The 13,438-nt window shown below is 28.8% G+C and overlaps 1 protein-coding gene across 2 annotated transcripts in view; it reads right to left on the bottom strand.

Annotated features, from left to right (window-relative positions):
* Nucleotides 1-927: 927 nt before the first annotated feature.
* Nucleotides 928-13,438, bottom strand: part of LOC139523800 (cyclin-dependent kinase 17-like) — a 73,980-nt gene continuing 61,469 nt past the window's right edge. For both annotated transcript variants that reach the window (XM_071318094.1, XM_071318085.1), the window contains 8 exons: nucleotides 13,155-13,278; nucleotides 11,811-11,871; nucleotides 10,975-11,034; nucleotides 10,090-10,293; nucleotides 9,488-9,530; nucleotides 8,129-8,219; nucleotides 7,149-7,226; nucleotides 928-5,813 (listed from right to left, as the gene is read on the bottom strand). In XM_071318094.1, the coding sequence (XP_071174195.1) occupies nucleotides 5,782-5,813; nucleotides 7,149-7,226; nucleotides 8,129-8,219; nucleotides 9,488-9,530; nucleotides 10,090-10,293; nucleotides 10,975-11,034; nucleotides 11,811-11,871; nucleotides 13,155-13,278 (693 nt within the window). In that variant the 3' untranslated portion in view covers nucleotides 928-5,781. The remainder of the gene's footprint in view (nucleotides 5,814-7,148; nucleotides 7,227-8,128; nucleotides 8,220-9,487; nucleotides 9,531-10,089; nucleotides 10,294-10,974; nucleotides 11,035-11,810; nucleotides 11,872-13,154; nucleotides 13,279-13,438) is intronic.

Below are 13,438 nucleotides of genomic sequence, written 5' to 3'. Positions count from 1 at the left end.
ATATTCCTGACTTGGAACAGGACTTTTTGATAATAACAGCCATATTTCTGACTTGGAAAAGGACTTTTTGATAATAACAGACATATTCCTGAGCAGGAGTTTTTGATAACAGTCATATTCCTGACTTGGAACAGGACTTTTTGATAATAACAGCCATATTCCTGACTTGGAATAGGACTTTTTGATAATAACAGATATATTCCTGACCAGGACTTTTTGATAATAACAGTCATATTCCTGACTTGGAACAGGACTTTTTGATAATAACAGCCATATTCCAGACTTGGAACAGGAATTTTTGATAATAACAGCCATATTCCTAACTTGGAACAGGACTTTTTGATAATAACAGCCATATTCCTGACTTGGAACAGGACTTTTTGATAATAACAGCTATATTCCAGACTTGGAACAGGACTTTTTGATAATAACAGACATATTCCTGACCAGGACTTATTGATAATAACAGTCATATTTCTGACTTGGAACAAGACTTTTTGATAATAACAGCCATATTCCTGACTTGGAACAGGAATTTTTGATAATAATAGCCATATTCCTGACTTGGAACAGGCCTTTTTGATAATAACAGCCATATTCCTGACTTGTAACAGGACTTCTTAATAATAACAGCCATATTCCTGACTTGGAACAGGACATTTTAAGAAACAAAAGTGTTTCTCTGACTCATCATGGATAATGTCATGAAAGCTGGATCCATAATGTTTTGTATAATAGAAATTGGGAATGAGTCAATAAGATAACAACCCAACCATAGAAAAAACAACAGCAGAAGGTCACCAACAAGTATGTATGAAATTTTGGCACAGGACAACTTTGAAGTTTCTATGCATTGGGTTTATGGTATTTAAGACATATCATTTAGACCTTGAAATATACGAGAATAATAAATAAATGTAACAAATATGCAGTTTAGCATTTATTGTAAAAATGACATGATGGTATCATTAATGAAAACGTGTTACTTTGTTACAAAATGTAGGCATGTTATGGTATTTATACATGTTACTGCTATATGTGCATCACATCAAAGGACAAATACACATATACATACAACAGATAGACAGATAGAATATCAAAGTTGTATCATTAAAATAAACAGATAAGGACAGCTTTCTTGTCACAGAACATCTTAGGGATACTAAACTGATATTAGAAAGAAAATTGATCTGGCATTTTACCACATAACAGGATAAGAATATAATGAAATATATTAAGAAACTTTTGTTATGCATACCAGTAATTTTATTTCCAAAACACTTTTTCTAATTTTGAAATATCATTGATATTGGTTTCTGAAATAAAAGCATTGCCCAATAAAAAATATTCCTATTTTTAAATTAAAACAACTCTGAAAATTGGTTTGCCTTGTTTTAAGTGTAATGGACTCATGCATGCACACTTTATTCAGCCAGATTTATTTTACAAGATGTCTTACTATATAAATATACTAATAGTTGTAAAAATTTGACAAATTCTTTTTTTTTATCCTACATGCTAGAATTATCATAAAAAGCTGAACTATTTGGTATCAACAGATTATGATGTGATTTATATGTTATGTGAATACAAATGTGACGATGATATGGCTTGCATGCATGTCAGAATCTACAAAATGTTATAATTAACACAAATGGGGTGAAGGGGGATAATCAATTGTAATAATAAACTTTTGAAGTTTAAAGTGCATTTTTGTGCATACTCCTTGTTTTGTTTCAAAATAAAATATAGTAGATGTGAAATAAATGATTTTTTAAATTGTGTGTAGCCACCATATTTTTAATATAAACTAAAATCAATAAATAATTTAGAAATCTTCTATATTGTCTGAGGTGTAAATATAAAACACATCTCAATAAGTACAATAACTAATTATTGAAATTAGTCAATCAATTACATCAAATATTTGCATTAATATTGTATGATGGTGTTAATTATAACAAACTGTAAACTTTGACGGTCATATTATACAATTGATGTGCCTCAAATCTACATCATTATCTTTATACAAAAATTAATTTGCAACTTAGTTGCTCTAGGATGATACTGTATATCCTTTCTCCTTTTGTATACAATTAAATAAATAAAAACAAGGTTACGTGTTTCAGACTCTACCAGAGAGTGTGCACTATAAATAAATCGGTAATCACAACATTCAATCTCTTGAAATATATAATTAGAAAAACAAAATCATTATTAGCTTAAAAAATAACTATTAATAATGACACAATTAATACTGAATCAGATATTTAATAAAACTCTGTACCAGTTTTATAATGAAAAATAATTTTGTTCATAAATGTGATTAAAATTTCAACACAAAGTTCACTGAACAGACATGTTTAATTCTAAGAGAAATGTCTTTTTTTAGACATACCAATTTTTGATTTTATATTTTGAAAATTATTATAAAATCTGCAAAAATTCAACTTGATAGGTATAAGAAGATAGATAAAATCTGGTAAAAATTTATAAATATGTAGCAATTCAGATAAAAATTCAAATATATCTCTCAAAAACATGCATTTTTTTTATTACAAGCAGAATCAAGTCCTGATTGAAAAATTTAACTTAAACCTGAATATGTATATATTTTTTTAGACAATATAAAATTGAAAATAACATCAACTTATTTCAAATTGCCTATAAAAGGTCACATTTACAAAATACTGAAAAAATAAATTAGTAGTACGTTTATACATATTCTTTACAAAATTATACAAAGTTGTGGTACAAAATTTCTGGGCTACAATATTAAATTCTTATTTCTGTCTAAAATAGTTCTTTCTTAAAAATGTTAGAAACTCTTTTCAATTATTAAGTAAATCAAATACTCATCAGAAAATGTACAAAAAAATCCTTTTCATTATATATTAAGCAAATCCAAAAGATATAACTGGCACATTACTAGATAGCATATATTTTGTAGACGTTTTAAATTTTTTCAAAATGCAACATTATATATTTCTTCACTTGTTTTCTTGAAATATTGTGTAACCATTGAACTATTGAATTATTAATATACCATTTATGCAAGCATAAAATATATAGAAAAAAAGTTAATTGCAACCTCAAATCATGTGAAAGAGACTTGGCATTTTCTAACATCAGTAATTTAATCATAATGAAATGCTATTGGTGAATCTGAAATTTGTAGAACAATTATTTCTAAAAACTTTCAAGTGTCCCTTTGGCACTAAAAATGCCATAAACATTATGTTTTCATTTTTTCTGGAAGACAGTTATCAATAAACTAAACCAAGATCACTTGATGTGAGTATACCTAAGCTATCTTGAATGGGTAAGCGTCAATCCTCTGAGACGGTTTAACAAATTTTAATTTCCCATATAGTTTATACACAAAATGAGGTAAACTTTAAAAAAAGAGGAAGGTTGTACTGCGGTAGTGTCAACCAACTGAAATGGTGTAACAAATTTTTATTTCCAAAACAAGGTAAAAGGAAAAGAAAAAAAGTACAAACTGCCGCTTTATATTGGCTTTTTATAGCAATATGTTCATTCTATAAGTAACAGTGAGATGACCACATATGTACAACACTGACCATATTAGACAGATATCTAGTAGCTGTTATATTGTATAGATATCTTAAATATTTCTTATAGCTAGCTGGTTAAATATATGTACACAAGTTTTCTTGTTTAGAAACAGCCATTTAATTCTTACTATAATATAACTCTATTTGTATTAAGTGAGATCTACATTAAATTGTGAATGTTATTTATTACTACAAAGTTGTGTTTATACAGAATTTCATTATTAATTATAATTTTCCTGTAATATCTGTGACTTGATGTTACCTATATGATGCTAAACTTTTCATTTATGTCAGAATTGTCCTGAATACAGCTATTGAAATTTTAAGTGTTTTTCAGGAGTAAAGTTTATTGTTATTACAATATTCTCTTCTGTAAGCTGTGTATTTTAATCACCCATTAAAATCGTCCACTCTCAGATGGAATTACACAAACAAAAAGTGAAAGCAATATCCATTGCCCAATGTTTTTCAGTTTACCAAAATTTTTTTTTTTTATCATTACAAAATCAACCAAAAAAGGGTATTTTTCTGTAAATTTAAATTGAAAGTTTCCTTGAACATCTCAAATACTACTGAACAATGCTATGAAACTTCTGTAAAAAAGTAAAAGCACAAAAAAACTGATTTCTGAGGAAAATTCAAAAATTAGAATAAGTCCTGAAAGCAATGTATAAATTGTTCCCATTGTTCTCCATTGTAAACAATTATGATCATTGGTGTAATCAAAAGTTTAATATAACATATTTCAAAAAAGACTATACAAACATTGTCTTGTTTTGTTAACTATTCCATGCAACACCAGGCCACGTTCAGTGTCTTCAATGTCATAATATGTGTACTATGTCATAATTTGTAGTGTACTATGTCATAATTTGTAGTGTTCTATGTCATCAACTGTTACAATTTATGTTACAATCTTACATAACAATACAATGAACAAATACATCACATGGAACAGTTAATATGACCAATGATGAAAAATCGGTGGTTTCTTTTCAATATACACATCAAGAAGAATTATAATAATTAATAACACCCTTTAAAATGTTTGCCTGAGTTAAACAAACTTGTTAAATAGTTGAATGAAGATGAGGTTCAAGATGGCAGCTACATGTATCAGAATTTTTTCTATTGAAAATGATAAGCCTGTCAAATTAGAAGTTGGAGACTTAACTATCCTAATAAATAAAGCCTTTCTAATTCAATACTTGCTTTTAAACAAATTATTTCTGTAAATTTTCATTAATTATGTAAACTTTTTAAGAAGATAAGCACTCATGACAAATTTCATTACAAAATTTATCTTCATGGGACACTTTTCTCTTTTTTAGCACTTTCAAAATATTATGTATACTATGACTTTATATGATATAATTTTTTCTAGAATATTAATAAATCTTTTCACTAATGTAGTGAGCAAATAAAATTTAAGAACTCCAAATTTATGATGTTAGAGCTTGTCCACAATCTTATCTATAAAACGACTGATTTTGTGCATTATTTAAAAAAAGTAGTATTATCCTTAAGCACTTAAAGCAAAAAAAAGTTCTGTCATAAAAAAAATTGCAATGATATGAAAAGCACCAAGCATGATATGTTATTTCATAATATACAAAATATATCTACTGTTAAACTTTAAAATATTTTATCTTTGAAAACCAGCATAGCAATCAACATATAATTACTTTCTTATACATGGTACTGAAAACTGTCAAAATGGTATTTTTATTAAACTAATGTCAACTTGGCTACTCTACTAACATTTCTATTCTGAATATCTATGACATTCATATAGTTTCACATTTGGTTTGACAAGTAAAAATTTAAAATATAAATACAAGACCTTGTGTTATTTAAATTTTCATTTTTAAGTCAACTTAAAAATGGGAGGTAACTTGTAAATAACAGATATTTCCTTTGAAAATATGGTTAACTAAAAAATGAGAGGTAACTAGTAAATAACCGATTTTTCCTGTGATAATAAGGTTAAAATTGTAATTATAGCATGCACACACTAGTTTTATACTACAAAATCAATTAACAGCAATTATCATGTATAGTTTGTCATTCAAAAGCACTGTTTTGCACATAAGAAATTTTTGCTTTGATTATCACATGAAATGTATCACATGTCAGTCACATGATTTAATCACATGACATGGATTAAAACACCAAGCTACATAATCTAATCATGTCACATAGATCAAAACAGCATACTCTGTCTTCTTATTTTACCTAAAAAGATAAGAAATTAATAATAGAATTAATTTATTCTAAATAAGTTTTCTTGAAAAGCTGTAAACCTGTAAAAGCCAGTGGAAGATCCAGGATTTTCCATAACTGAGCGGGATCTGCCCCTGACTGTATTGCAAAATAATCATTTTACCTTAGTGGTTCTATATGAATGTCATATAGATTAAACCATTGGATTTCATTTTTGAATGGTTTCACACTCATCAATTTGGGGCCCTTTATAGTTTGCTGTTCGGTGTGAACCAAAGCTCTGTACTGAAGACCCCATTTTAACCTATAATGGTTAAATTTCAGAAATTGTGACTTGAATTGGCACTCATACCACATCTTCTTATATCTATGATATCTATCACTCTATGCAAAAGCTTCATATATCACTTTCATCTTGAACTCATAGTTTATCAAATCCTTATTCATTTTCTACCACAAATTAGCTGTGTACAACTGCACTTATCAATACCAAAGTCATTTACACAAACTTTGAAAACTTTGACCAATACCAGCTGTAGCAAACTTCATCAATATATATCTGCATTGTCAAAGAATATACTTTTTTAATGACCTCCTATAAATGTAGGTGTGGCATGAAATCACATTTGATTTGCCAGAGAATAATTCAAATGAAATGTTGAAGTATTGTTTGTCATCAATGACTGCCTTAGTAACATCAGTACAAACAATTTATTGATTGTGATTGGTTGTTGACAACAGCACCATCATTTTCCGAGTCAAATATAATTTTTCAGATAAGAAAGTGATTATGTGTTTTATGTGACTGTTATATAAGTGAGAGGTTTAGCTAGCTTTAAAACCAGGTTTAATCTTCGTTTCTCAACAGAAGGAAATGCTTGTATCAAGTCAGAAATATGACAGTTGTTTTCCATTTGTTTGATGTGTTTGAGCTCCTGATTTTCTATTTGGAAAGGGACTTCTGCTTTGAATTTAAAAAAAATAAGATGTGGTTTGACTGCCAATGACACAATTCTCCACAAGATACCAAATAACAATCCCATCAACAACTCTAAGTCACCATACAGCCTTCAACAATATAATGTAACCTAGTTGATTGTACCAGTTAAGTAGCCATTCCAATTATCCAGCTGTACTTTTGCCATTTGATAAGGTACTTTCTCTTTTGAATTTTCCTTAGAGTTCAGTGTTTTTGTTATTTTACTTAAAACATGTAGCACAGCTAATAAACAGTTTTTTTTATCAAGTTACCCAATTCATGGTACCAGTTTCAGTAGCCATTTCAATTATCCATATGTACTTTTGGTAAATCTTGATATGAAAACCATGACTTTACATTAACCCTACCTGTAGATGATAATGATGAGGATCTCATTCCAGGATCTTTGTGTAATATTATACCAGGTAGTGTAAATATAGATACAGCTGAAATAAATATCATTATAGTAAATACCCCATATCATTACATCATTTACTTTGTATCTTATAGAATATTATCCCATTTCAAGCATTTTTCTAGCAGAGAAATTGAAATTTCAAAATATGGTTACTGAGTTTCCTTTAAAATAAAATATTATAATATTTGGTGTTTACATATTGAATAAGTTGAATACTTCCCTTTTTTGTCAAAATGAGAACATCCTCCCTCAATTGTTTATTCAAAGTAATTCATTTATCTTTTTAAATGTTTCAAGTGTATGGTCATGCATCCTCCAAGATTTCAACTATTTTTTTATAAATGGCCTACTTCACTCAATTGAATAAGTTTAAAACTTCCTTTTTCATCAGATTGAGGAAATCCTCCCTTAGCTGTATATTTAAAGTAATTCAAATATCTTTTTAAATGTTTTCAAGAGTATCATTATATATCCCTTCAATTTTCAACAACAATTTTACAAATGACCTTTTTCACTCTTTTTACATAATTTACACATATTTCTACTGAGAAATGAGTGCAACAATCACTTTGATACTATAAAATCAGTTATATTTAAGTTATTTTCAAATTTGAATGCTTTTTCTCTTTTTTACAATATTTTTTTCCCACCCAAAAGTTAAACCACTCCAAGGTCATCTGCCCTTTTTGGGACACATCTGAAGTACATATTTGATTTGCTATATTTGTACGAGTAATGACAAAAGGTTTCTATATTACTTATAACTAAAACAGATTTTTTTCACAATATACACATAGATCAATTCATTGTTAAATGTATATTACCTACATGTATTTGGATATTTGCCAGCAAGACTCAATACCATTCTCAAACAGAAAATTTCTCAGTAAACCTATCATGAGATATTTATAAGTGTTAACATGAACTTACTGTCTGGTAACCTATGTACACTTGGTCCCAAACTGTTGAAGAAAGGATATTTCATAGCCTCTGCAGCTGAGCACCTTTTGTTAGCTGTATACTGTAAAATAGAAAAGTTTTAAGTTGTCACAAAAATAACTTTTAAAAGATAAACGCATTCATGTGTATATTCCAAGTTAGGAACCTCGTTACTAGTTTTCTTTATTTTTCAATGATAATTTTTTACTTTGAGACTTTGGTGTTTGTGGAAGGTCTTTTATAGTTTCTGTTAAATCTATTAACAACATCTCTAAATAAGACACCATTCAGAGCTAGACTTGTTATATGGACACAACTTGGTGAACCATTATTTCAGAACTGAAATCAGTTTTTTTTATTTTTACATCTGATTGCAGTCATATTAATGTATACCCTTCATCTTCATTGTATATCAGAGATTCTGTCATTCCTTTATTATCATTTTATAATCTTGGAATATTAACTTTATTTCAAAGATGGCATAATTATTTGGTTGATGGCTGTTGAAGATTTTTGTCACAGATGACCATGGATATGTTCTACTTGTCAAAGCCTCAATCCAATCTACCTAACCAAAAGTGGGACAATAATGAGTATGACCTATCAATTATTTTTACTGTACCATACACAACATAAAGGGTACTACTAGCAAACTAGGAACTGCATATACTTTCAGAGTACCTGAGTTCAACTCCAGTTTTGGGTAGCTTTAGAGTTGCTAAATCTTGAGTGTATTGTTTGGTTGACAACATTTTGAGTGTTCCAGTTTTTTTTCTCTATAGAGACTGAAAGCTCTATTAAGCTTGGGATTTTAGCTTAATGTTTAAATGAAAGAAGGGCAATGACAACACTACTTATGAATAACAAGAATGTGTCCTCAGTACACGAATGCCCCTCGCACTATCATTTTCTATGTTCAGTGGACCGTGAAATTGGGGTAAAATCTCTAATTTTGGCATTAAAATTAGAAAGATCATATCATGGGGAACATGTATACTAAGTTTGAAGTTGATTGGACTTTAACTTCATCAAAAACTACCTTGACCAAAAACTTTAACCTGAAGCGGGACAGACGGACAAACGAACAGATGGACGAACGAACGGACGAACAGACACACAGACCAGAAAACATAATGCCCCTCTACTATCGTAGGTGGGGCATAAAAACATATATGAATAATGTTAATTATATGGTCATAATGGAAATAGTTACTGGTACAACAGTGAATTCTTCAGAAATGCAATATACGTTTACACATAAATATGATATCCAGGTTGATTCCTTAGAACTTTGCATTTAAATAAAATAGTTAAAGCTTCCTTGCCTCCTCTTCTATGTAAACAACTTACCAGTAAATGTTTGGATAACAAATCTAAACCATCTCCATCTAATCTGTAATATAAAACAGCAAATACTTATAATATAACATATCATAGGTTTTAAGTATCAATTAAATATTTCATTAAGTCATGAACAAAAAAGACACTATGTATCCCTGCTTCTGAGAGGCAGGCAGCATATAAGTTAAACTGAACTAATTTAATGTAACATAAAATGGTAAATATATAATTTCATGCAATAAAATCAATAAACTTTTGAGGTCTGTCATTACATGTATTACTCTTTATATCTTTATATCATTGTTTCTGAAATTTGAATACCATCAGTAGTTCTTCATTTATATTTTAAAAATATGAATATCATCGCTAATTCTTTGAAATAACATTTTTAAAATATCATCAACATGAGTATTTTTTTTTTATAGTTATAAAGTTATGAAATACAATATGAAATGATGTATTAGATTCAATGTTATTATGAAATGTACCTGTTTTATATGTCATAATTATGTAGACTAAAATGACATGCTAGACTTTTTAAAGCTAAGTTACTAAAACTTGCTATGAAAATGAATTAAGCCTGATTCTATAGTGAGAAGATCTAAACTTACCTTGGTGCTACGTTAATAAGTGGTTCTGGCTTATAGAAAGGAAAGTTATAAGACAAATAGTCCTCATTTTTACTAAGTCCTGGGAACTGAGTTTCATTTGGTGTTCCTAGAATTTTAAATATGTAATGAAGTTCATCTTCTACTGTTGACCCTGGGAACAATGGACGACCACATGCCATCTCATAAAATATACAACCAACTCCCCTGTAAAAGTATATAGATAAAGTTTGACTTTTTTATAACAGCTGGCTAATGACATACTTTCATAAATATACATAATAAATACAATTAAAGGTCAATGTCGAAAAATATCAACTTTTTTTCAATCTCAGGAAAGGCAAAGTTTATTGAGCTATTCAACAGTTTCCTGCCAAATACAAAAAAAAGTCAGAATTTTTTCTGACATTGACCTTCTATTGTTTTTATACTGCAACTAAAAACAAAATCAGTTATAGATATTAAAATGTTGACACAAAATTAAAAACTTTTCCCCATCCTTAAAAGAATACACTTTATCCCTATTTGGAAATCTGTCCTGCTTGATCCGAGAATCTGTCCCCCTTGAACTTTTGACATCATACAGCAATCACTTTTCCATTATGGCATCAGATATTTTCTATAATGACATTTTAGGGGAACTTTTGTGATGTCCAGTAATGGCAGACAAATAGCCATAAGGTGTATCACCAAATTGTGAAGAAAAGTGATGTGACATGGTATTGACATTGCCTGAAATAATCCTTTGTATAGATATAGTATATATTCTACAGTAATTCAATCTGTACACTCTCAGCACCTTCCTTATCTAAACTAAGTCTTTATTTTTGAAGGAGTTTTTATCTGAAAAAAATTTCAACTTAATTAGGCTAGATATATAAAACTTACCACATATCTATAGGAGTAGAATACTCTGTGGAACCTAGTAATACATCTGGTGGTCGGTACCTAAAATAACAACTTCATTATAAACATTGTTCATACCCTGGCAGTAAATTATCTCCCTTTATTCATGTTGAATATGTTTTTTCCTGTTTTTTTCCAGGGAAGCTAATTTGGTACTCTGACGAAAGGTATTGATTTTTAGTATGAAGATATGCCATATGTATAATTTAGTAATACAATTTGTTTGAAATGCCTCAAACTTATATTTTTTCCCTCCTATTTATAGACTTTCTGCTTTTTACAGACAAAATCATTTCTGGTTGTTTTTGTAGAATTTATAATTTAACCACATTTATATCTGTATCTCTTATCATTGATATACATGTCTTTGTTATAAGAATAACTTTGAAACATGAAGTAGCAGAAATAGTTGTGCCTTTTTAGTGTGAATTGAATGAGATTTTAGCAAAAAATAATGTTGATAACTTAATATAGATCAAAAGAAGAGATTTATAATGCAAAATCTATATATGCATTTGACAAATCTCACAGAAAAAGGAATAATGCTTTAATTGCTGTTCTTCATTTCAAAGCACATTTTAAAAGGCCTTAAACATACAAAAAGCTCACACCTAATTGAAAGTTGATTGAAAAATCTAGCTATAGTTGAAGAGAATTCTTTACTTCTTCCTTTTTTTTTCAGTAAGTTTTTCATGTTGGTGATAACTGTATGGTGTTTTTTTACTATGATGGTTACAAGGCAGATATGATTGTCTAATTGGCAATAACACCACATCTCTTAATTTCATAGATATGTTTAAATAATCGTTACAACTCACCATAATGTGACCACTTCATTGGAATATGTTTTAGTAGGTATTGACTTGGCACGGGCTAATCCTGAAATATAAATAGATAAAATATTCAAAATCAATTTAACAACATATACTGCTCAATACATACTTAATATATACTAAAATTGGATCTGATTTACTTATGTCAAAACTTCCTATTTCTATTTAAACAAATCTTGAATGTGTTATAATTTTTTAGTCCAACACAAGTTTTTACATTGTTTACAAAATATGAAATTATGAATATACCGGTATATACATTTGTATATTGTTTTCTTACAAATATTCCAATAGTGTAACTGGTTGTCATTCATTAGAGGCAAATAATAAGTTATTGTGGAGTAAAACATATTTATCATTTTGACTTCTATAAGACCTTAATTCATGTACTGAGTACTCTTCGGTAAAGACTTTTGTATTCCAATCCAAAATGGTCATCAGTAGTTCCAAATGTTTGATAAATTATTATGAATGTATGCTACAAATAATTTTCTTTTTATACTATTACCCCCTAAGACATTTACATTTTATTTCTGCTGAAGGGTTGTGTGTGTTGCGATGACTTTACTCTGATTTACCCTATTCCTCTATTAAGGTATGTTTACCATATTCCTCTATTAAGGTATGTTGATTGCACAATTCTAAATATAACCTGTGCTTACATTCAAATTTACTGTGGATTCCTTTATATTTTTTAGGTATTTTTTTTATGGATTTTGTGGGTAAACACAAACCATAAAAACTACATGTAAAGTAAAGTACCAATTTTCTTTAAGCTTGTTAATTTAATTACAACAAAAAGAAACATGTTTTCCTCAATCCATAAAAATAAATGAATGCACGCTATATTTCAGAATGACTGAAGTCAAATAAATGAATGCACGCTATATTTCAGAATGACTGAAGTCAAATAAATGAATGCACGCTATATTTCAGAATGACTGAAGTCAAATAAATGAATGCACGCTATATTTCAGAATGACTGAAGTCAAATAAATGAATGCACGCTATATTTCAGAATGACTGAAGTCAAATAAATGAATGCACGCTATATTTCAGAATGACTGAAGTCAAATAAATGAATGCACGCTATATTTCAGAATGACTGAAGTCACATAAATGAATGCACGCTATATTTCAGAATGACTGAAGTCAAATAAATGTATGTGTCTTATTGATATAAAGCTACCACAAGGACTATAACAACCTGCAGTGTAAAGGAACCCACATGTCAACTGCAGTGTCTACTGCAATAGATAACAACATTTTAACGTTAACCTTCACACACTGGAAACGTAACAAAATATTTGGTGTTACAATAATACTTACCAAAATCTGCTAATTTAAGTTCTCCTCTTTCATTAATTAGAAGATTTTGTGGTTTAAGATCTCTATGTAGCACTTGTTTTTTATGGCAATAGGCAAGGCCTCGTAGTAATTGGAATAAAAACAACTGAAATAAAGAGGAATAAATAATCAATATAAAACAAACATTTTTAGTATATATACTACATGTAACATTGAAGGAAAAAAAAGCATCTTTTCTATACATTTTTCAAAACCAGAGTATCTTTTCCATGAATTTTTCAATACATATAACTGCATTCTGTTTT

This window comes from Mytilus edulis, chromosome 1 (genome assembly GCF_963676685.1).
Source record: "Mytilus edulis chromosome 1, xbMytEdul2.2, whole genome shotgun sequence".
Taxonomy (NCBI): Eukaryota; Metazoa; Mollusca; class Bivalvia; order Mytilida; family Mytilidae; genus Mytilus; species Mytilus edulis.
This window is presented reverse-complemented; position numbering and strand designations above follow the sequence as displayed.